Genomic DNA, 24,737 nt, shown 5'->3' with positions numbered 1-24,737 from the left:
CTGCCTCCGTCCCCCACTCACTCGCCCACCAGAGCCTGTCGGTTGGAGGAGACGAGGACGTCCATCAGCTCCCTGGACGTGTAATATTTTCCCCGGAATGATATTAGTAATGACGGCGTGGGATGTTTTAGGTGAGCATTCCAAAGTACCTCTGAGTCCTTCCTCAGTTCCAGGGTAGTCATTTGGGGGTCCATTGGGATATTTTTCCAGGCTGCCTTGACCTGGTTGACATTTTCTCATGGGGCGGGGGTCGTCGCCCCATTCGCGTGGCAGCCGTGCTACTTCCTTGGCGGCCGCGCTGTTCTTGGCCTTACAGGCGGCCGCGCTGCCTTTTTCCCCCCGGCCGCACTGTGCTCTGACCCGACGTGGCGGCTGTGTGGCAGCCGCTGCCTTTTTTCCGCTGCGGCCGCACTGTTTCTGTCCCGGCGCGGCTACCTGTAAGATTTCCTCTTACGGCCGCACTATTCTTTTCTGACACGGTGCGGCTGCCTCGCTGGCAGCCGCACTGCTTTCTCCTGCAGCTGCACTGTTTTCTTCTGGCGCGGCGGCCTTGCAGGCAACCGCGCCGCTTTTCCCGGCGTCCGCTTCACTCGCCGCAGCCGCCCTTCCCAGCGGCCGCCGGCCTCAAATTTAGGACCCGGCTTCTACCACGGCCTACTTCCGGCGCCACGTCTCCTCCCACTTCCTTTCCCTCGGGCGGACTTTTCTCCTGCCCTACTATCATCGGCAAGCTCCGCCCACCAGCGCCATCTTGGTGCTCCTGGCCTGGCGGTTAAGCCCCGCCCACCACTCCCGGGCATCCACAGTTACTTATTTCAGCGCAAGGAACGTTTTTCTTTGCCCATCTTAAGAGCGCAAATTTCTGGCGTCCTCGCATCTCCCCACTGCTGTTCTTCAGGCCTGCAGCAAGTTTCGGACAAGAGAGTGCCCCAGATGTGTCTGCCTGTTCTCCTAGGGGCTATCGTTCCTGAGGAGCATCTTCCAAGCCGTGCAGCCTTCCATCTGGAAACCGCAGCGTCTGCTGTGAGTAGCTCTGCACCGCAGACTGACACAATCCCCCCCCCCCTCCTCTGTCCCTTAATATTCTGACATTTCCCTCAGGGGCCCGTTCGGTCTAATTTTAGGGGAGATCGCCTCCTACTTTTTCCTGTGCCTTAGTGAAACACTTTCAGGGTTCGTCTTGTAACTGCAAGCTTTCCTTAGGCAGGCCTGCAGCAACCCACATTATGTTCACCGCCCAGGACCCCCCCTGCTGCTCCGCCTCAGAGCGAAGTCCCCACCCAGGCTGGGCCTCCCATCTGTCTCTATCCGTAGCGGATCTCACACGGCTGTCCCAGACCCTTGTGTCCGTGCTTGATCGGTTGCCCCTGCAGACTTCCGTAGTAGCCAGCGGGTCTCTTTCCTCCGGATCTCATCGCCAACCGGAATGAGAGGCGATAGAGAACGACCTCTCCCTCTGTGGATCCGCCGGCTGCTAGACTTGCCACCAACACAGTCCTCATGCTGTCCGGTGGGGCGACTCTGACAAATTTCATCGATAGGATCATGGAATCCTTCGTGAATTCGGCTTTCGAAGCTGTCGCATCATCCCTATGCCCGGCTTTCGCTTCCACTTGGGTTTCGAAGTCTGTATCCGAAGGGGCTAAACAACTCCGTAGGGGCATTCAAGCCAGAGCTCCACCAGACCGGCTGGCGGAAGTTGCCACCCAGATTACTCACGCCGGGAAATAATTTGTTCCCTGGACATCGCGTCTTCTGCCGCTCAGGCGCCCAGTAATGTTGTTGCCAGCCACCGCTATGTTTGGCTCAAGAGTCATCAAAGAAGTCCCTTACGAGCCTGCCTTTTTCAAGGATCACGTCTTTTCGGTTCCAAGCTGGACCAAATTATTAAGGACGCCACTGGCGGCACCAGTTCCCTTCTTAGGCGGCAACTTCGGTCCTTTCGGCTTTTTTTGTTGTTTCGCGGCATCAGATTCCTTTTTGCAACAGCAGAAGGCCACAGGCACGTTAAGAGAAGAAGATATTCTTCGTACTCACTCCTTCCTGGCGTTCCCGCTACTCCTAAGGTGGATTCTCGAGGTCCAGGACTGGAAGTTCCACCTAGGCATGACCCACGACTAGACCCCAGCCCATTTCCCAGGCTGCGCAGCTGTCTCCTGTTCCTCAGGGACGTCTGGGTCTCCTAAATAGAGGACGCAGGGGCCAGGGAACTTGTATCCTCTGGATACAAAATAGATTCATTTCACGGCCCTGGGATAGTTTTCTTCGAATCCCAACCTCCAAGAGACCCCGCTCTAGTCCCGGGTTTCTTTACAGCCATTGTTTCCCTCCTTAAATCCGGGGTAATCGTTCCCGTCCCAGAACAGCAATGGTTCACAGGCTTCTCTTCAAATCCCTTTGTACTGAAAGAGGACGACAAGGTTTGTCCCAGTCCGGATCTCAAATTGCTGAACAGGAAGTTTCATCTGAGACACTTCAGGATGATATTCCCTCTTTCAGTAATCGCTTCCATGGAGGCTCAGGAATTTCGGTTTCAGGCTCCCGAAAGTCTATCCATCTTCCCCAACACTCTAGCCTTTGCGGGTGGCTCGTCAACAGGAAGAAGTTCCGTCTTGTTCTTTCTCAGCGCCTCGTATCTCTGGGCATGTTCTTCGACACTTTTCGGACCAGAGTCTTACTTCCCGAAGACAGGATATCCCTCCTTTGTCGGGAAGTTTGCTCCTGGGTTCTCGGCTCCTCTCCTTTCCGATGGTCCATAAAGATCCTAAGAAGGTTGGTTGCGACATCGGAAGCGATTTTCCCTTCGCCCGTTTCATTCAAGAATTCTTCAGCAGGCTATTCTATCACAGGGGGACAGGTCTGTCTTCTCCCTGCATCGTCCGATCCGGCTTTCTCCCGGGTCAAACGGTTCCTCGACTGGTGGCCGAGGTCACTTCTCTTATCCCAGAGCAGATCCTTCACAGCATATCCTTCCTTCCAGTTCCCTGGCAGGTGGTGACGACGGACGCCAGCCTGCTCGGCGGAGGCGCGGGACTTTGTCACCTGTTCTTTTCAGGGTTGTTGGTCGGCGCAGGAGTCCTCTCTGCCGATCAATGTCCTCGAGTTCCGGATCATCTTTCTGTCTTTCCTTCACTGGGTAAGGATTCTCAGCAGCCTGCCAATTCAAATCCAGACAGACAATGACACAGCAGTGGCATATGTCAACCACCAGGATTGCTCTTCGATGGGGGACTCCGGAGGTGGACCTCATGGCGTCCCGATTGAACAGGAAGGTCCCTCGGGTCGTCCCAAGGTCCCGCGATCCTCTCGCAGTGGTGTTGACACTCTGGCCATTCCTTGGTCGCAGTTCGTGCTCCCCTATTGGTTCCCACCCCTTCCCTTGCTTTCCAAGCTGTCAAAAAAGATCAAGGCGGAAGGGGTGCCGGTCATTCTGATCATCCCGGATTGGCCCAGGAGGTCTTGGTTTGCGGAGATCATCAATCTTCTCGCAGACACCCCTGGCACATTCCGGACAGACCCGATCTGCTGTCCCAGGATCCGATCTGCCACCCGAATTATCGGTCGCTCAGTTTAACGGCGTGGCTGTGGACTCCACAGTTCTAAGAGCGTCCGGCCTTTCGGCCCGGATGAGTCACACTATAAGCCAGGCTAGGAAGCCTTCGTCTTCCAGGATCTACTATCGTACCTGGAAGGCTTACTTTCGTTGGTGCGAGTCCAACCGCTTTTCACCTATGTCCTTTTCCCTGCCTTCCATTTGGTTTTCCTTCAGGCAGGACTGGATTCGGGCTTCGCTCTTAGTTCCCTAAAGGGCCAGGTTCCTTCGCTCTTCTTCCCTTTCAGAAGACGTTATCTTCTCAGCCACAGGTTAAGACCTTCCTTCAAGGAGTAGCCCACGCTGTCCCTCCGTGCAGGGCCTCTGTGGATTCATGGGATTTAAAGGTTGTGCTGGTCGTTCTTAGGGGTTCCCCCCTTTGAGCCTCTCAGGGAGTTTTCCATGTCAGTTCTATATCGGTAGGTGGCTTTTCTCAGGTCCATCACTTCGATTCGCCGCGTTTTCGAGTTGGCGGTCATTTCTTGCCGACCTCCTTTCTTGATTTTTCCACCAGGACAAGGTGGTCCCAGGCCTCCGCCTTCCTTCCTTCACGAGGTGGTTTTCACCTTTCCACCTCAACGAGGACATCGTTCCACCTTCCTTTTTGTCCAGCTCCGACTCATCCTCTGGAGCGATCGTTGAACAGGCTGGACCTCGTCAGAGCAGTGAGGATCTCCCTGGCTAACACGGCCACTTTCCGAAACATGGATTCTCTTTTCGCCATCCCTGATGGCGCGCGTAGAGGCCTGCCGCCTTTCAAGGCGACTATTGCTCGCTGGATCAGAGCGGCAATTTTGGAAGCTTACCGGGTCAAGAACAGAGTGCCCTCTCCTGGGATAAAGGCTCACTCTACCCAGGCAGTCGGCGCTTCCTGTGTGGTACGTCTCAGGGCTTTCGCCAACGGCTTTGCAAAGCGGCAACCTGGTCTTCCATCCACACGTTTCGCCGAACTTTACAAGGTCCATACCTATGCTTCGACGGACGCCAGCCTGGGCAGAAGGATCCTCAGACCTGATGGAAGTCTGTTTTTCCCACCCCAGGCACTGCTTTGGGACATCCCATGGTTCCTGTGTCCTCCAATGAAAGGCGATAGAGAAAACAGGATTTTGGGTTGCTTACCGTAAAATCTGTTTCTCGGAGCCTTCATTGGGGGACACAGCACCCTCCCAAGTTGAACAGCTCTGTTTACTGTTTACATTTGAGTTCTTTGAACACTCTTTGAGTGTTTGAAACTGTTAATCTGTGGAGCGCCGTGAAATTTGTTGGCGCTATATAGATACAGTTTATTATTATATTATTATTCTTTCTCTTTTACACGTTGCTTCTCCTACTGCTTTCTCACTAACTGAATATCCTACTTCCTGTCGGTAGGGTGTACACTGCAGAGGAGGAGCTAACTTTTTTATTTGCATAGTGGCAGTCTCCTAGTGGCAGCAGCATACACCCATGGTTCGTGTGTCCCCCAATGAAGGCCCCGAGAAACAGATTTTACGGTAAGCAACCAAATATCCTGTTATTCCTCGGGATACACATGTGACTACTTATTCTGAGCCATCGCCTAAAATGACATTTAGACTTTAACTTTTTTGTTGCACAATGAAACTTTGTGAAGAAAAAAAACCCTGCAAAATATTGTGCTCTGGCCCATAAAGGGGACCTGTCACCATGAAATGCTGTCCAATCCTCAGGGATATTATAGCAGGGGCAGCTGAGTAGATTGATACACAGTTCTGTGAGTGAAGATTTAATATAACGTGTGTTATTTCTGTATGCACACTTAAACAAAAAAAAGTCACTGATAGTACCATCCATTGGACCTAAAATCCCAGCAAGAGCAAAGGTTTAATGTATTTAAAACACAGGTTATACTGCATCTCTTCCCACAAAACTATATACCAGTCTACTCTGCTCTCCTTGTTCTATAACACGAGGCCTACAGATTGGATTGAATTTTATGGTGACAGGCTCCCTTTAAATAGATATTAAAAAGGGACCTGCTACCAAGTCAAAAGTGGCCCGTTTTTACTGGGTTTTTTTATACCGCTGTTCCCCTGATTGTTCCATTGTGTGTTTTTAACCCCTTAACGACCACGGATACACGTTTTAACGGTGGCAGTTAAGGCGCTGAGAAATAAGGTTCTAGCGCCCCCCAGCGTCGGAAAATCTCTGGGGTCTCGGCTACTATGATCTAGCATACCAAAGGAGAGAGAAATGGGGTCCCCTGGGCCCTCCCCAGTACCTCTGGCATCCCTGGACCCTCTGGCTCCGTCCCATGGCCCTCCAGCTCTGTCCCACGGCCCCCCATGCCATCATCCCTGAAGAAGATTTTTTCCTATTGGTTCACTTTGATCACTGTGATAGACCCTATCACAGTGATCAAAATAAAAAAATAGTAAATCAAAGCCTCCTTTATCACCCCCTTAGATAAAAATAATAAAATAAAAAAATGTATTTTTTTCCATTAGGGTTGGGGTTAGATCTAGGGTTAGAATTGGAGCTAGGGTTGGGGTTACCATTGTGGTGTTGGGGTTAGCGTTATGGTTGTGGTTAGGGTTGAAGTTAGAATTGTTTTTTTTTTTTTCACTGTTTAGGTACATCAGGGGGTCTCCAAACACGACATGGTGCCCGCCATTGATTCCAGCCAATTTTGCGTTCAAAAAGTCCCTTCTGAGCTCTGCCATGCGCCCAAACAGTGGCTTTCCCCCACATACAGTGTATCGGCGTACTCAGGAGAAATTGCACAACAAATTTTGTGGTTCATTTTCTCCTGTTACCCTTGTGAAAATAAAGTTTGTGTCTAAATTTTTGTAAAATGTTCATTTTTTCCTTCCACATTGCTTTAGTTCTCGTGAAGCACCTGAAGGGTTAATGAACTTCTTGAATGCGGTTTGGGTACATTGAGGGGTGCAATTTTTAGAATGGTGTCACTTTTGGGTATTTTCTGTCACATTGACCCCCCAAACGCACTTCAAATGTGAGGTGGTCCCTAAAAAATGGTTTTGTAAATTTTGGAGAAATGAGAAATCGCTGGTCAACTTTAAACCCTTATAACGTTCTAACAAAACAATTATGTTTCCAAAATTGTGCTGATGTAAAGTAGACATGTGGGAAATGTTATTTATTATCTATTTTGTGCGATAAGACTCTCTGATTTAAGGGCACAAAAATTAAAAGTTTGAAAATTGCAAAAATTTTCAACATTTTTGCCAAATTTCCATTTTTTTCCATAAACGCAAGTCATATCGAATAAATTTTACCACTAACCTGAAGCACAATATGTTATGAAAAAGCAGTCTCAGAATTCGTTGAAGCGTTCCAGAGCTATAACCTCATAAAGTGACAGTGGTTAGATTGTAAAAATTGGCCTGGTCACTAAGGGGTTATATCAGCCACAAGGTTTCAGAAATATGGGCCTTTTTGTTTGGTGCACAAGAGATGCTCATATTTATGGTCTTTGCCAAGGCTGCTTTACTTACAAGGTAATAATGCCAAAAAGCCTTAACACCCCCCCTCCCCCCCCCCGAGAATGCTGTTAGCAACACCCCTTGCAAAGATTACCACTAAATTAAGAGGTCCATATCTCTGGAATCATGTTGCTGGTTTAAAACAAATAAATAAATATGGAACAGTGAGTGGAGGAGCGGGAATAATAAAAAAGGCATAAACTGAGCACTGTTGACCTTGTGACAGGTCCTCTTTAAATAGTCTAAGCACAAAACTTGGGGCCTATTTGGAAGGCAATGCTAGGCACTGCAAGTGAGCCCCATTACAGTGTTTGAGTGGTGTGAAGAGAGAGTGGGATCTAATACCCCTTATCGTCTTTTCGTTGACTCGTCTCCAGGGCCGCATGTTGCATGTCCTTCCGTCCACTGTGAAAAAGGAAGATGAAGGTGAAGCAGCAGCAAGTTATAAGAAGCAAAAGGCTTTGAAGGACAAAGCCAACAGTTCCAGGTACTGTCCATAATCCTGACGTCTAGTGATTGAGTAGGCAGCATGTATTATTGTCATCCAATTTCACAAGAGCAGGAATAAAGCTTTAACTGCTGCCCTATTATCTGCTGCTACATATGTAACTATTCACTTTTTTCACCATAAGAAGTCATTGAAATCAGCAAAGGCAACAGTTTGTAAATAGTTCCATATTTAAGTCTAAAGATGCTTATATGTAGCATGCAAGTGTCAGAGAAAAAACACTCCATCCTTTACCCATCTCTGATTCTGCTAGTTAAGAGTTTCAGATATACAATACATTTTGAAAACTATTGTTTTCACAGTATTGATGAACTGTAGCTTCTACTGTAACATCAGTAAAATTATTGCTGAGAATAAGGATCATACCTGAGTTATTGTACCTGTGTGTGTATCGTCCAGTGCCGTTTATTCAGTAATGCTATATCGGGATGTTACTGGATTGTTGGTGCAGTGAAGAGAAGTATGAATAGAGTGGTGGTCAAACAGGGGCCCAGATACTCCAATGATAGGACTCGTGGACAAAAAAGTGCAGTACTTTGAGGTTCACATCAGCCCTATAGACCGTGAATGGAGAGAAAAGGCATCTACATGGCTACCACTCTATTTAACCTTCTCTTCACTGTGGTTGTGTAGTGGGGAGGAAACCCCCATTTTACTGATCCGTGGGGTTCCTCCTGATCAGATATTTATCACAATCTAAAAATGTGCCTGGTGGGTGGATTTCAGACAATTTATATAGTCATTAAATAGATTAATATCAATTGCTGGAACAGAAATGTTTTCTTGTCCTCAAACTTGTTTTTACTTTAAAGAATAAAGGAGGATATTTTATGAGTTCAGATGCGAAATCCAGTTCAGCCGAGACATACTATAATCTAAAATAAAGCTGTCGTAGATTCCAAGTCTAAGGGTATGTTCACACGTTCAGGATTTCCATCCTTTTTTTTTCAGGACAGTTTTTTTTAAAAAAAACTGCAGCTCTTGGCAGAAAACGCAGGTCCTTTTTTTGGTCCTTTTTTTGTCCTTTTTTGATGCGTTTTTTGATGCGTTTTTTTATCCTTTTTTTTATGCAGTTTTCTATGCAGAGACTGTGTGTTTCCTAGGAAGCTTTTTAGGGCTAAAATGGCTGAAAATACCCTACCCCTAACCCTAACCCTACCCCTAACCCTACCCCTAACCCTACCCCTACCCCTATTCTAACCTTAGTGAAAAAAAAAAAAAAATTCTTAATTTTTTTTATTGTCCCTACCAATGGGGGTGACAAAGTGGGGGGGGGTGTCATTTACTATTTTTTTATTTTGATCACTGAGATAGGTTATATCTCAGTGATCAAAATGCACTTTGGAGCGAATCTGCCGGCCGGCAGATTCGGCGGGCGCACTGCGCATGCGCCCGCCATTTTGCAAGATGGCGGCACCCAGGGAGAAGACGGCCGGACGGACACCGGGACGCCGGGTAAGTATAAGGGGGGGAGATTAGGGCACGGGGGGGGGCATCGGAGCACTGGGGGGGGCATCGGAGCACGGGAGGGGGGCATCGGAGCACGGGGGGAGGGGCATCGGAGCACGGGGGGGCAGCCACACTCCGCCCACGCACTTCCGCCCGCTCCCCCGCACTTACTGCTGCAGCGGTTCTGCACATCAGATCGCAGTAAAACCCGCAGATATATTTTTGATCTGCGGGTTTTACTGCGATTTTGACCTCACAATGGAGGTCTATGGGTGCAGAACCGCTGCGGTTCAGGAAAAAGAAGTGACATGCTCCTTCTTTTTTGCCGCAGCTATTCTGCGCGGCTTTTTAAACGAAATTACGGACCATGTGCACAGCAGTGACTGTTTTCCATAGGGTTACATTGTTATGTACCCTGCATGGAAAACTGCTGCGGAACCGCAGCGGCAATACCGCTGCGGTTCCGCAGTAAAAAACGCACTGTGTGAACATGGCCTAATATAGAACGTGTGATCCTTGATAACATGATAATCGGTCAGATTTACAAACTGTAGTGAGCCACATGCCATCTGACACATCTGGTAATGCTGTTAGACGCTGTTATAAAGTGTAGAGAAAGTATGGTGTTGATGGGTATGGTGCTGGTAAGATATGTCAAATGAATGAATAGCTTGCAACAGGTTTTTGATGGTTTTGGTCTAAAAATACGATAAGCTAGCCCAAAGCTGGTGTAAAGGTAGACAAACATGTCTATAAATGCACCAGGTATATCATAAAGCGTGAGCCACTGTGATGCATTGGGTGTAGATTCATCCATTTGTTCTCATTGTGTTCCCGTTCCCACTCAGTTCACACAACTGGAATACCCTGTTCATAGGGACCAGCTCAGTGGCCGAAGTGATTGCACAAAAGTACAACACAAGCAAGAGCCAAGTCCTGGATCATGTGAGTAATCGTCCTGCCTGCTTACAATATGTGAGTAGTAAAAGTATGTCCTCCGCTCTGATACATTTTCTTCTTTATCCCAATCAGGAAGGGAAAGGCAGTGTTGCTGTCAGAGTTGCATTGGGAGAAACCCAGATAGTTCAAGACGTTCGTCGCTTCCTGCAGGAGCATGGCGTATGTCTGGATTCTTTCAGTCAGGTAATGGTGTTCATGGTCTACTGTTCACACATTTACCAATATTTTCCCAGAATCGCATTATTTTTCACAAAGTACAGTAAATGTATAATTATTATTAATACATAGACTAATCCCAAATTAACTTTTTTTTTTTCTTGTATGTGTCTTCTTTCATCTCTATCTGCCCCTCTGTACATCTAGCTTCTCTTGGCAAAATAGGCAGTGTTATTCTCGAAAAAGTACATATCTCAGCAACACCTGCTTCTCCTCAATTTTGCTAACGTTTTCCATCTGTCATATGTGCATCTGAATAGTCCCACCTCTCTGAGTTATCAAGTTAAAGGGAACCTGTCACCCCCAAAATCGATGGTGAGGTAAGCTCACCGTCATCAGGGGCTTATCCACAGCATTCTGTAATGCTGTAGATAAGCCCCTGATGTTAGATTATACTCACCCAGGGGCGGTCCCGGTCCGATGGGTGTTTCAGGTCCGGTCCGGCGCCTCCCATCTTCATTCCATGACGTCCTCTTCTGGTCTCAACGCTGCGGCACAGGCGTACTTTGTCTGCCCTGTTCAGGGCAGAGCAAAGTACTGCAGTGCACAGGTGCCAGGTCAAGTCAGAGAGGCCCAGCGCCTGCGCACTGCAGTACTTTGCTCTGCCTTCAACAGGGCAGACAAAGTACACCTGCGCAGCAGCCGCGGCGTGAAGTCCAGAAGAGGACGTCATGGAATGAAGATGGGAGGCTCCGGACCGGACCTGAGACACCCATCAAACCCGGACCGCAACCGGACCGCCCCTGGGTGAGTATAATATAACATCTTTTTCTCCTCTTTCAGGTAACATCGGGGGCTTATCTACAGCATTACAGAATGCTGTAGCTAAGCCTCTGATGACGGTGAGCTTACCTCACCATCGATTTTGGGGGTGACAGGTCCCTTTTAAGCTAAGTGTAGATTTCACCTTCTGCATCTGTGCGTTAAGTGTACTGTACCCTTCCTGGCCAATTTTATATTGTGCTGTCTACATCTTTGTGGATTTAAATCATTGTTAGCTGGTTTGTAGTGGAGCTCAACTCTCCTGCATTCCTCCACAATGGCAGTGCAGAGCTGTGTTTGTTGCCTGCTGCTGACAGGTCTGTTTTGGGAAACTGTACATGTCACTCAATTGATGCATATAGCAAAAGCCAATTTTATGTCATATGCATCAATAAAGTAGCATTTTCAATTACACATCACTGGTCTCTCAGCAGCAGGCAACAAACAGCTTACTTACTCTAAGCCCTTGTACACAATCTCCTCCTGCAGTATTTCTTCTTGGCTCCTCTATCCAGAGCCCCATCTGCAGTACATCACTTCAGTCAGCCCTTTATACAGAGCCCCATTCCAATTGCTACTTTTAGTGTCCTGCAGTATATATCTTATCTCAACCCCTTGTATATACAGTTCATCTTGCACTAAATATTTCCCCTCCGCCTGGATATACAGCTTATGCTGTAGTGTCTCTCTCCTCTCAGACCCCTTTATATACAGCCCATCCTGCAGCCCATCGCTTCTCTTAATTACAATCACCCAGGCACATAGCTACTTACTGGTATGAGCTCGCTGCTCTAAAATGAAGGAGTTTTCCTTCTAGAAGCTCCGTTTGACACTCAACAGCTTTTAGGGCCATATGTTCAAAACAAGGCAAATTTATAATGGGTTTTATTGCCTCAAATGAAAAGATGTATGTGTACATTATAATGACAGCACAGTGTGATTTTGGGAATACCTCTTTAACCCTTGTCTGTTTTCACTGAAATGCTGGGCTGCTAATAATTTACCACTGTATACAGTTGTACTCAAAAGTACTGTGATTTAAAAAGAGAAAACACAGTAGTTTGACAATAAATGGCTTCATCCAACCACTAACCATGAGTGGAGAAAAAGTTTTGGTGTTATTATTCATATTCTCTGAAAAAAGGCCAAGAAAGCAAAAATTCTGCCGGGGTATGTAAACTTTTGAGCACAACTGTATTTGTGTAAATCAAATGATCCTGTATATATTAATGACTTTTCACCTGGTGTAGACCATGCATTGCGATTGTACCCACACTACAGTAAGGGGACTTAGTGATGGTCCGTTATATCTAATATATGACCTTTCTTATTAACCCCTTCCCGACCTGTGACGCCAGGTAGGCGTCATGAAAGTCGGTGCCAATCCGACCTGTGACGCCTATGTGGCGTCATGGAGGGATCGCGTCCCTGCAGATCGGGTGAAAGGGTTAACTCCAATTTCACCCGATCTGCAGGGGCAGGGGGAGAGGTATTTCAGCCTGGGGGGTGGCTTTGCCCCCATGTGGCTACGATCGCTCTGATTGGCTGTTGAAAGTGCAACAGCCAATCAGAGCAAATTGTAATATTTCACCCATGAAATTTGGGGAAATATTACAATCCAGCCATGGCCGATGCTGTAATATCATCGGCCATGACTGGGGACCGTGATCTGACCCCCCCCCCCCCACCGACTGACAGCGGTGATCTGCCGCCGCTGTCAATCTTTCCTCCCCTCCGTTCTGTGCTCCCCTGCCCTCCGCCTGCCCCCGGCCTCCCTTCCGCCCCCCCGCTGTCCGATCCCACCCCCCATACTTACCAAGTCTCAATGTCCCTCCCGGTGTCCGTCCGTCTCCAGCGATGGGCGCCGCTATCTTCCAAAATGGCGGGCGCATGCGCAGTGCGCCCGGCGAATCTGCCGGTAGGCAGATTTGTTACAGGTACATTTTGATCACTGTGATAGGTTATATCACAGTGATCAAAATAAAAAAAATCGTAAATAAAGCCCCCCCTTATCACCCCCATAGGTTGGGAAAATAATGAAATAAATAAAATATTTTTATTTTTCCACTAGGGTTTGGGTTAGAACTAGGGTTAGGGCTAGGGTTAGGGTTGCAATTTGGGTTAGAATTAGGCTATGTGCATACGGTGCGGATTTGGCTGTGGATCCGCAGCGGATTGGCCGCTGCAGATTCGTGGCAGTTTTCCATCATGTTTACAGTACCATGTAAACCTATGGAAAACCAAATCCGCAGTGCACATGGTGCGGAAAATACTGTGCGGAAACGCTGCGTTGTATTTTCCGCAACATGTCAATTCTTTGTGCGGATTTACACCTGTTCCTCAATAGGAATCTGCAGGTGAAATCCGCACAAAAAAACACTGGAAAACCACGGTAAATCCGCAAGTAAAATGCACACGAATCTGCAACATGGGCACATAGCCTTAGGGTTAGGGCTGGAACTAGAGTTAGGGTTGGAATTAGGGTTAAGATTAGGGTTAGGGGTGTGTTGAGGTTAGTGTTAGGCTTGTGGTTAGGGTTATGGTTAGGGTTGGGATTAGGGTTGGTTGTGTGTTGGAGTTAAGGTACCTTCACACTGAACAACATTACAACGATAACGATCCGTGACGTTGCAGCGTCCTGGATAGCGATATCGTTGTGTTTGACACGCAGCAGCGATCTGGATCCTGCTGTGACATCGCTGGTCGGAGCTAGAAGGCCAGCACCTTATTTCGTCGCTGGATCACCCGCTGACATCGCTGAATCGGCGTGTGTGACGCCGATCCAGCGATGTGTTCACTGGTAACCAGGGTAAATATCGGGTTACTAAGCGCAGGGCCGCGCTTAGTAACCCGATGTTTACCCTGGTTACCATTGTAAATGTAAAAAAAAAACACTACATAATTACATTCCGGTGCCTGTGACGTCCCCGGCGTCTGCTTCCCTGCACTCCTCCTGCATCCTGTGTCAGCGCCGGCCGGCCGTAAAGCAGAGCACAGCGGTGATGTCCCCGTTCTGCTTTACGGCCGGCGCTTACACAGGATACAGGAGGAGTGCAGGGAAGCGGACGCCGGGGACGTGACAGGCACCGGAATGTAAGTTTGTAGTGTTTTTTTTTTTTTTTTTTTTTTTTACATTTACAATGGTAACCAGGGTAAACATCGGTTTACTAAGCGCAGCCCTGCGCTTAGTAACCCGATGTTTACCTTGGTTACCTGGGGACTTCGGCATCGTTGGTCGCTGGAGAGCTGTCTGTGTGACAGCTCTCCAGCGACCACACAAGGACTTTCCAACGATCACGGCCAGGTCGTATCGCTGGTCGTGATCGTTGGAAAATTGCTGAGTGTGACGGTACCTTTTAGGGTTGGGGTTAGGGTTGTGTTGGGGTTAGGGTTGTGATTACGGTTATGGCTAGAGTTGGGATTAGGGTTAAGGGTGTGTTGGGGTTGGTGTTGGAGTTAGAATTGAGGGGTTTCCACTGTTTAGGCACATCAGGGGGTCTCCAATCACAACATGGCACCACCATTGATTCCAGCCAATCTTGCATTGAAAAAGTCAAATAGTGCTCCCTCCCTTCCGAGCCCCGACGTGTGCCCCAACAGTGGTTTACCCAAACATATGGGGCATAAGCGTACTCAGGAAAAATTGTACAACAATTTTGGGGGTCTAATTTCTCCTGTTACCCTTGGAAAAATTAAAAAATGGGAGCTAAAAAATTATTTTTGTGGGGGGAAAAAAAAGATTTTTTATTTTCACGGCTCTGCGTTATAAAATTCTGTGAAGCACTCGGGGGTTCAAAGTGCTCACCACAAATCTAGATAAGTTCCTTGGGGGTCTAGTTTCCAAAATGGGGTCACTTGTGGGGGGTTTCTACTGTTTAGGTACATCAACGGCTCTGCAAACGCAACGTGACGCCCGCAGACCATTCCATCAAAGTCTGAATTTCAAAACGTCACTACTTCCTTTCCGATTCCCGACGTGTGCCCAAACACTGTTTTACCCCCACATATTGGGCATCAGCGTACTCAGGACAAACTGGACAACATCTACTGGGGTTCAGTTTTTCGTGTTACCCTTGTGAAAATAAAAAATTGTGGACTAAAAAATCATTTTTGAGCAAAGAAAAATGATTTTTTTATTTTCGCGGCTCAGCGTTATAAACTTCTGTGAAGCACTTGGGGGTTCAAAGTGCTCACCACACATCTAGATAAGTTCCTTGGGAGCTCTAGTTTGCAAAATGGGGTCAATTGTGGGGGGTTTCTACTGTTTAGGCACATATGGGGCTCTCCAAACGCGACATGGTGACCGCTAACGATTGGAGCTAATTTCTCCTTCGTCACATTGGGGGACACAGGACCATGGGTGTTATGCTGCTGTCACTAGGAGGCTGACACTAAGCTGAGACAAAAAAAAGGTTAGCTCCTCCCCTGCAGTATACACCCTCATGCTGGCTTCCAGAGACCCAGTTCAAGCTTAGTGTCCGTAGGAGGCACACTGGATTTAACTCTCTCTTTTTTACTGGACGAAGGGGCGACGGATCCTTTCAAGGCTCCGATCTCCCCGAACCACCAAAAGGCGAGCACGGGAGTTCACCTCTCCGTATCCTCTCCTGCGACGTGGGATACCACTTCCTGAGCTGATTTTTGGGGGCGACGGGCCTTTTTCTAGGGACCGATCTCCCCCACCCCCCTTACAGACGAGCACATGGAGTGTCCTCCACGTATCCTCCTCTGCAGCCAGGTCTTTTTTGCCGGACATCTGCCCTGCCCACCAGGTTTACCCTCGGCTGCTCAGAAGCACCTTACTTTGTGGCGTCCGTGCAGCCCCCACTGCATCACCACTGACTCTGCGGTTGATGCAAGGAGGCGGACGGTTCCTCTCCACCCCCCTTCTCAGGAGATGGTGGATGGAGGCTCCCCAGTCCCTGCACCGTCCTTGTCTACAGATCCCCGGGCACAGCTCACCTATGTGCAGCAGGAGTCGGCGTTCCACCTCTTTTTCGGGGTAAGTGCCTCAGGGAGGGGGGGGGCCTAGCACAGGCCGCATCCTGATAGGCTCCGACCCCCGTTTCGCGTCATCCTACGGCACCGCCCCCTAGTCCTGGCGCTTCTCGCTCTCTGCGAGATCTCCTCTCTCAATCTCGGCGGCCATCTTGGATTTTTCCCCTGCACGCCGCAGCTCCAGCGCTCCAGCCGCAGCTTCCCTCTCATGCAGCGTTTTGATCGCCGACTGTCACCAGCACCACGGCCACCTCTCCTCTCTCTCTGCGGGACACAGGACCACAGGTAAGAAGACCATGTCAGGTTCTCCCCTGCAGCGCCTCCCTCGCTTCCTTACATACAGACCCTGGTCTATCTTACATAAGGGTGCACCATGTCCCAGTCAAAGCCTAAAAAGTCCACAAAGGTGCATACTACCTTTTTCTCTGCGTGTACCACCTGCCAGGCTCCACTTCCTCGGCCTCAGATTTTCCCCCTCTACTCAGCCTGCGATGCCCCAAGTGCCCAGGAGCCCTCCACCGCCACCGAACCCGGGGTAGCTAGTCCCCCTGCGTGGGTCGCTTCTCTGTCTCAGTCCGTGGATTTTTTAGCCAGTGCCATCAAATCCATTCAGAACCCCCCTGGGGAGCGGGGCAATCCTTTTCTTGGGTTAAGAGATCCCTCCGTAACAGTGGAATCATCGGCCAGCAGGGGCCGCTCTCTCCGGAAAGAGGCACGGTCATCCAGAAAACGGATCCGCACTACCTCTCCTGAGCACTCTCCTCGCCACTCAGCTTCTGGCAGCTCCACCTCTCGCTCACCCTCTGTAGGGGCTCGTAGCGTTCACGACTCTGAATATGAGTCTGATGTATCCTTAGACCCGCATGCTCCGGAGTTTAGATCTACAGTGTACTCCCTCATTGAGGCAGTCAATTACGCCCTCAAAGTGGACGATGACCCTAACTCGGCTCCGGACCACTCAGTCTCCTTTACTAGGGCCAAGCGTTCTCATAAGACGTTCGCCTCTCACCCAGATTTCCTGGATATAGTCAGGCAACACAGGGAGCGTCCGGATAAGTGTTTCACGGGCAAAAAGGCCCTGAAATAGAAATATCCTTTTTCCGCCGATCTCGTTAAAGGCTGGACGGAGTCCCCTTTGGTAGATCCTCCGGTTTCGCGCCTTGCTTCCAAAACTCTCTTATCCATTCCAGATGGCGCTTCAATTAAGAACCCCACAGAACGCCAGCTAGATTCCCTAGCTCGCTCAGTATACGAAGCCTCAGGTTCTTCCTATTTCCCTCCTTAGCCGCGGCTTGGGTGGCCAAGGCGATGGTTTCCTGGGCAGATGCCCTAGCAAAATCGGTTCAGGAGCAGGATCTCCCATCTGAGGTGGCGGACCTTGCCAAACAGATTGCCGTGGCTGGTGATTACGTGATGTACACATCCCTCGATGCAGCGAACTGTGCAGCAACGGCGGCTTCAAACGCCATCACCATCAGAAGAGCCATTTGGCTCAGAGAGTGGCGCGCAGATTCCTCTTCTAAAAAGTCTCTGATTTCCCTTCCTTTTCAGAGCGGGCTTCTTTTTGGAGAAAAGCTAGACCAGCTTATTTCTGACGCTACAGGGGGAAAGAGCAAGTTCCTTCCCCAACAGAGGCAACCATACTTTCGCTTTCGGCCCTTTCGTAGCAGTCCATCCTGGTCCAATCCTGCCGCCTCTTCCATATCGGACCGATCCGCTAGCTCAGACAGAGACGTTCGTCCCTCTTTCAGGCCAAATCAGTCCTGGCGAGGAAAGCCCAGGCAACCAAGAACCAGAGGGTCCAGGCCTGTCAGATTCCCTTCGCAATGACTCGGTCGTCTACTTCTTTTTCAGCAAGTCTGGCTCTCCGTCATCCACGACGAATGGGTCAGGGATCTGGTGTCGTCTGGCTACAAAATAGAGTTCTCTGCCTCCCCTCCAGCTCGTTTTTTTCCCTCTCGTCTCCCCAGTTCGGGGGCTCAGTCTCGCGCCCTTTTTGCGCCATTCGTTCCCTCCGCCAGAGCGGGGTCATTGTTCCGGAACATGAGAGGTTCAGAGGTTTTTACTCAAACCTCTTCGTCGTGCCAAAAAAGGACGGGAAAGTGCGCCCCATTTTGGACCTGAAGCTCCTGAACAAGTGCGTAAAAGTTCGACATTTCAGGATGGAATCGCTCTGGTCAGTCATCTCTTCCATGGAGAGAGGGGAATACCTGGCATCGATAGACATCAAGGATGCCTATCTTCACATTCCAATATTTCCGCCACATCAAAGGTTTCTCCGCTTTGCCATCCTAGAGGACCATTTCCAATTCACGGCCTTGCCCTTTGGTCTTGCCACGGCGCCCAGGGTATTCACGAAAGTCATGGCGGCTGTCATGGCCATTCTTCATTCTCAAGGAGTGGTCGTGTTACCTTACTTAGACGACCTCTGTTGTGAATTCTGTGGCAGAGCTCCCTCCTGTGGTCACAAGTGGTACTTCGGCTGATTCTCTCTGTGAGCTTCCGTTAGTGGATGAGAGTGGTACTGCGGCTTCTGAGTTTCCTTCCTCAGGTGATGTGGTGAAGTCGTTAGGTGCTGCTCTATTTAACTCCACCTAGTGCTTTGATCCTGGCCTCCAGTCAATGTTCTAGTATTGGACCTGTTTGCTCCTGGATCGTTCCTGTGGCCTGCTGCTCTGCATAGCTAAGTTCTGCTTTGCTATTTTTTTCTGTCCAGCTTGTCTATTTGTTTTTCCTTGCTTGCTGGAAGCTCTGGGACGCAGAGGGTGTACCTCCGTGCCGTTAGTTCGGTACGGAGGGTCTTTTTGCCCCCTTTGCGTGGTTGTTTGTAGGGTTTTGTGTTGACCGCAAAGTTACCTTTCCTATCCTCGCTCTGTTTAGTAAGTCGGGCCTCACTTTGCTAAATCTATTTCATCTCTACGTTTGTCTTTTCATCTTAACTCACAGTCATTATATGTGGGGGCTGCCTTTTCCTTTGGGGTATTTCTCTGAGGCAAGGTAGGCTTATTTTCTATCTTCAGGCTAGCTAGTTTCTCAGGCTGTGCCGAGTTGCATAGGGAGCGTTAGGCGCAATCCACGGCTGCCTCTAGTGTGGTTGGAGAGGATTCGGGATTGCGGTCAGCAGAGTTCCCACGTCTCAGAGCTCGTTCTATGTTTTTGGGTTATTGTCAGATCACTGTATGTGCTCTGACTTCTATGTCCATTGTGGTACTGAATTACCTCATCATAACAGTACTGGAGGCCCAAAGTACTAATGATTCTCAATAGAGGGAAAAAAGAAGTTCTGAGACCATTTTTTTTTCTCTGCACTGTGTTTTGCCTTTTTTTTCCCCTAGACATTTGGGTGGTTCAGTACACAGGTGTAGTGATGGACATTAAAGGTCTGTCTTCATGTGTGGATCAGCTCTCGGCAAGAGTACAAAAGATTCAAGACACTATTGATCAGAAATCTATGTTAGAACCAAGAATTCCTATTCCTGATTTGTTTTTTGGAGATAGAACTAAATTTCTGAGTTTAAAAAATAATTGTAAACTATTTCTGGCCTTGAAACCTCGCTCCTCTGGTGACCCAGTTCAACAAGTTTTGATCATTATTTCTTTTTTAAGTGGCGACCCTCAGGACTGGGCATTTTCTCTTGCGCCAGGAGATCCTGCATTAACTAATATCGATGCGTTTTTTCTGGCGCTCGGATTGCTGTACGATGAACCTAATTCAGTGGATCAGGCAGAGAAGAATTTGCTGGCTCTGTGTCAGGCTCAGGATGATATAGAGGTATATTGTCAGAAATTTAGAAAGTGGTCCGTACTCACTCAATGGAATGAAGGTGCGCTCGCAGCTATTTTCAGAAAGGGTCTCTCTGAAGCCCTTAAGGATGTCATGGTGGGATTTCCTATGCCTGCTGGTTTGAATGAGTCTATGTCTTTGGCTATTCAGATCGTTCGACGCTTGCGTGAGCGTAAATCTGTGCACCATTTGGCGGTATTACCTAAGCTTAAACCTGAGCCTATGCAGTGCGATAGGACTTTGACCAGAGTTGAACGGCAAGAACACAGACGTTTGAATGGGCTGTGTTTCTACTGTGGTGATTCCACTCATGCTATCTCTGATTGTCCTAAGCGCACTAAGCGGTTCGCTAGGTCTGCCACCATTGGTACGGTACAGTCTAAATTTCTTTTGTCCGTTACCTTGATCTGCTCTTTGTCATCGTATTCTGTCATGGCATTTGTGGATTCAGGCGCTGCCCTGAATTTGATGGACTTGGAGTATGCTAGGCGTTGTGGGTTTTTCTTGGAGCCCTTGCAGTGTCCTATTCCATTGAGAGGAATTGATGCTACGCCTTTGTCCAAGAATAAGCTTCAGTACTGGACCCAGCTGACCATGTGCATGGCTCCTGCACATCAGGAAGTTATTCGCTTTCTGGTGTTGCATAATCTGCATGATGTGGTCGTGTTGGGGTTGCCATGGCTACAAGTCCATAATCCAGTATTAGATTGGAAATCCATGTCTGTGTCCAGCTGGGGTTGTAAGGGGGTACATGGTGATGTCCCATTTCTGACTATTTCGTCATCCACCCCTTCTGAGGTTCCAGAGTTTTTGTCTGATTACCGGGATGTATTTGATGAGCCCAAGTCCGATACCCTACCTCCGCATAGGGATTGTGATTGTGCTATCGATTTGATTCCTGGTAGTAAATTCCCAAAAGGTCGACTGTTTAATTTGTCTGTGCCTGAGCACGCCGCTATATGGAGTTATGTGAAGGAGTCCTTGGAGAAGGGGCATATTCGCCCATCATCGTCGCCATTAGGAGCAGGGTTCTTTTTTGTAGCCAAGAAGGATGGTTCGCTGAGACCTTGTATAGATTACCGCCTTCTAAATAAGATCACGGTAAAATTTCAGTACCCCTTGCCGTTGTTATCTGATTTGTTTGCTCGGATTAAGGGGGCCAGTTGGTTCACCAAGATAGATCTTCGTGGTGCGTATAATCTTGTGCGTATTAAGCGAGGCGATGAATGGAAAACTGCATTTAATACGCCCGAGGTCCATTTTGAGTATCTAGTAATGCCATTCGGACTTGCCAATGCTCCATCAGTGTTTCAGTCCTTTATGCATGACATCTTCCGAGAGTACCTGGATAAATTCCTGATTGTGTACTTGGATGACATTTTGATCTTCTCGGATGATTGGGAATCTCATGTGAAGCAGGTCAGAACGGTGTTTCAGGACCTGCGTGCTAATTCTTTGTTTGTGAAGGGATCAAAGTGTTTCTTTGGTGTTCAGAAGGTTTCATTTTTGGGGTTCATCTTTTCCCCTTCTACTATCGAGATGGACCCTGTTAAGGTCCAAGCCATCCATGATTGGACTCAGCCGACATCTCTGAAAAGTCTGCAAAAGTTCCTGGGCTTTGCTAATTTTTATCGTCGCTTCATCTGCAATTTTTCTAGTATTGCTAAACCATTGACCGATTTGACCAAGAAGGGTGCTGATGTGGTCAATTGGTCTTCTGCTGCTGTGGAAGCTTTTCAAGAGTTGAAGCGTCGTTTTTCTTCTGCCCCTGTGTTGTGTCAACCAGATGTTTCGCTTCCATTCCAGGTCGAGGTTGATGCTTCTGAGATTGGAGCAGGGGCTGTTTTGTCGCAGAGAAGTTCTGATTGCTCGGTGATGAAACCATGCGCCTTCTTTTCTAGGAAGTATTCGCCTGCTGAGCGAAATTATGATGTGGGCAATCGAGAGTTGCTGGCCATGAAGTGGGCATTCGAGGAGTGGCGTCATTGGCTTGAAGGAGCTAAGCATCGCGTGGTGGTCTTGACTGATCATAAGAACTTGACTTATCTCGAGTCTGCCAAGCGGTTGAATCCCAGACAGGCTCGTTGGTCGCTGTTTTTTGCCCGTTTTGACTTTGTGATTTCGTACTTTCCGGGCTCTAAAAATGTGAAGGCGGATGCTCTGTCTAGGAGTTTTGTGCCCGACTCTCCGGGTTTATCTGAGCCGGCGGGTATCCTCAAAGAGGGAGTAATTGTGTCTGCCATCTCCCCTGATTTGCGGCGGGTGCTGCAAAAATTTCAGGCTAATAAACCTGATCGTTGCCCAGTGGAGAAACTGTTTGTCCCTGATAGGTGGACGAATAAAGTTCTCTGAGGTTCATTGTTCGGTGTTGGCTGGTCATCCTGGAATCTTTGGTACCAGAGAGTTGGTGGCTAGATCCTTTTGGTGGCCATCTCTATCGCGGGATGTGCGTTCTTTTGTGCAGTCCTGTGGGATTTGTGCTCGGGCTAAGCCCTGCTGTTCTCGTGCCAGTGGGTTGCTTTTGCCCTTGCCGGTCCCGAAGAGGCCTTGTACACATATCTCTATGGATTTTATTTCAGATCTTCCCGTCTCTCAAAAGATGTCAGTCATTTGGGTGGTCTGTGATCGCTTCTCTAAGATGATCCATTTTTTTTACCCTTGTCTAAATTACCTTCCTCCTCTGATTTGGTGCCATTGTTCTTCCAGCATGTGGTTCGTTTACATGGCATTCCAGAGAATATCGTTTCTGACAGAGGTTCCCAGTTTGTTTCGAGGTTTTGGCGAGCCTTTTGTGGTAGGATGGGCATTGACTTGTCTATTTCCTCGGCTTTCCATCCTCAGACTAATGGCCAGACCGAACGAACCAATCAGACCTTGGAAACATATCTGAGATGCTTTGTTTCTGCTGATCAGGATGACTGGGTGTCCTTTTTGCCTTTGGCTGAGTTCGCCCTTAATAATCGGGCCAGCTCGGCTACCTTGGTTTCGCCGTTTTTCTGCAACTGTGGGTTCCATCCTCGTTTCTCTTCAGGGCAGGTTGAGTCTTCGGACTGTCCTGGTGTGGATACTGTGGTGGACAGGTTGCAGCAGATTTGGACTCATGTAGTGGACAATTTGACCTTGTCCCAGGAGAAGGCTCAACGTTTCGCTAATCGCAGACGCTGTGTGGGTCCCCGACTTCGTGTTGGGGATTTGGTTTGGTTATCTTCTCGTCATATTCCTATGAAGGTTTCCTCTCCTAAGTTTAAACCTCGTTTCATTGGTCCGTATAGGATTTCTGAGGTTCTTAATCCTGTGTCTTTTCGTCTGACCCTTCCAGATTCTTTTTCCATACATAACGTATTCCATAGGTCATTGTTGCGGAGATACGTGGCACCTATGGTTCAATCTGTTGATCCTCCTGCCCCGGTTTTGGTGGAGGGGGAGTTGGAGTATATTGTGGAGAAGATTTTGGATTCTCGTGTTTCAATACGGAAACTCCAGTATCTGGTTAAGTGGAAGGGTTATGCTCAGGAAGATAATTCCTGGGTCTTTGCCTCTGATGTCCATGCTCCCGATCTTGTTCGTGCCTTTCATATGGCTCATCCTGGTCGTCCCGGGGGCTCTGGTGAGGGTTCGGTGACCCCTCCTCAAGGGGGGGGGTACTGTTGTGAATTCTGTGGCAGAGCTCCCTCCTGTGGTCACAAGTGGTACTTCGGCTGATTCTCTCTGTGAGCTTCCGTTAGTGGAGGAGAGTGGTACTGCGGCTTCTGAGTTTCCTTCCTCAGGTGATGTGGTGAAGTCGTTAGGTGCTGCTCTATTTAACTCCACCTAGTGCTTTGATCCTGGCCTCCAGTCAATGTTCTAGTATTGGACCTGTTTCCTCCTGGATCGTTCCTGTGGCCTGCTACTCTGCATAGCTAAGTTCTGCTTTGCTATTTTGTTTGCTGTTTTTTTCTGTCCAGCTTGTCTATTTGTTTTTCCTTGCTTGCTGGAAGCTCTGGGACGCAGAGGGTGTACCTCCGTGCCGTTAGTTCGGTACGGAGGGTCTTTTTGCATCCTTTGCGTGGTTGTTTGTAGGGTTTTGTGTTGACCGCAAAGTTACCTTTCCTATCCTCGCTCTGTTTAGTAAGTCGGGCCTCACTTTGCTAAATCTATTTCATCTCTACGTTTGTCTTTTCATCTTCACTCACAGTCATTATATGTGGGGGCTGCCTTTTCCTTTGGGGTATTTCTCTGAGGCAAGGTAGGCTTATTTTCTATCTTCAGGCTAGCTAGTTTCTCAGGCTGTGCCGAGTTGCATAGGGAGCATTAGGCGCAATCCACGGCTGCCTCTAGTGTGGTTGGAGAGGATTCGGGATTGCGGTCAGCAGAGTTCCCACGTCTCAGAGCTCGTTCTATGTTTTTGGGTTATTGTCAGATCACTGTATGTGCTCTGACTTCTATGTCCATTGTGGTACTGAATTACCTCATCATAACAGACCTCCTCATAAAGGGTCCGTCTTATCAGGCCTGCGAGGCAAGCGTCCGCATTACCTTGGATTCTCTTTCGCGCCTGGGCTGGTTGATCAACTTGGACAAATCCTCTCCCGTTCCTGCCCGACGGATCTCCTTTCTGTGAATGATCCTGGACTCCTCAAGGGGTCTGGTCTTGCTTCCTCGGTTCAAGGCCCAAGAGCTTCAGCAAGGAGCCCGGAAGCTCTGCCATCCTCGCCCGCGATCCATTCGGTTCGCCATGAAGATCCTGGGCAAAATGGTAGCCGCCATAGAAGCGGTCCCCTTTGCTCAACTCAATCTCCGCCCCCTACAACAGGCTCTGCTGGACAACTGGGACAAAAGTCCCTTATCCCTCGATCGTCCTTGCCCTTTGTCTCCACGGATCAGACAATCCCTTGTATGGTGGACCCTGGGTCCATCTCTCCTCCAGGGGAAGTCTTTTCTCCCGATCCGCTGGTTAGTGGTAACTACCGACGCCAGTCTCCTCGGCTGGGGTGCGGTGTTTCTTCACCACTCTGCCCAGGTTCG

General features: G+C 48.7%; 1 protein-coding gene across 3 annotated transcripts in view; it reads left to right on the top strand.

Annotated features, from left to right (window-relative positions):
• The window catches only part of RBM19 (RNA binding motif protein 19), a 126,362-nt gene that overhangs the window by 19,115 nt on the left and 82,510 nt on the right, over positions 1–24,737 (top strand). For all 3 annotated transcript variants that reach the window (XM_069759809.1, XM_069759808.1, XM_069759803.1), the window contains exons 12-14: positions 7,434–7,543; positions 9,862–9,958; positions 10,046–10,156. In XM_069759809.1, coding sequence (XP_069615910.1) covers positions 7,434–7,543; positions 9,862–9,958; positions 10,046–10,156 — 318 coding nt within the window. The remainder of the gene's footprint in view (positions 1–7,433; positions 7,544–9,861; positions 9,959–10,045; positions 10,157–24,737) is intronic.

The sequence above is a fragment of the Ranitomeya imitator genome, chromosome 1 (genome assembly GCF_032444005.1).
Source record: "Ranitomeya imitator isolate aRanImi1 chromosome 1, aRanImi1.pri, whole genome shotgun sequence".
NCBI lineage: Eukaryota > Metazoa > Chordata > Amphibia > Anura > Dendrobatidae > Ranitomeya > Ranitomeya imitator.
This window is presented reverse-complemented; position numbering and strand designations above follow the sequence as displayed.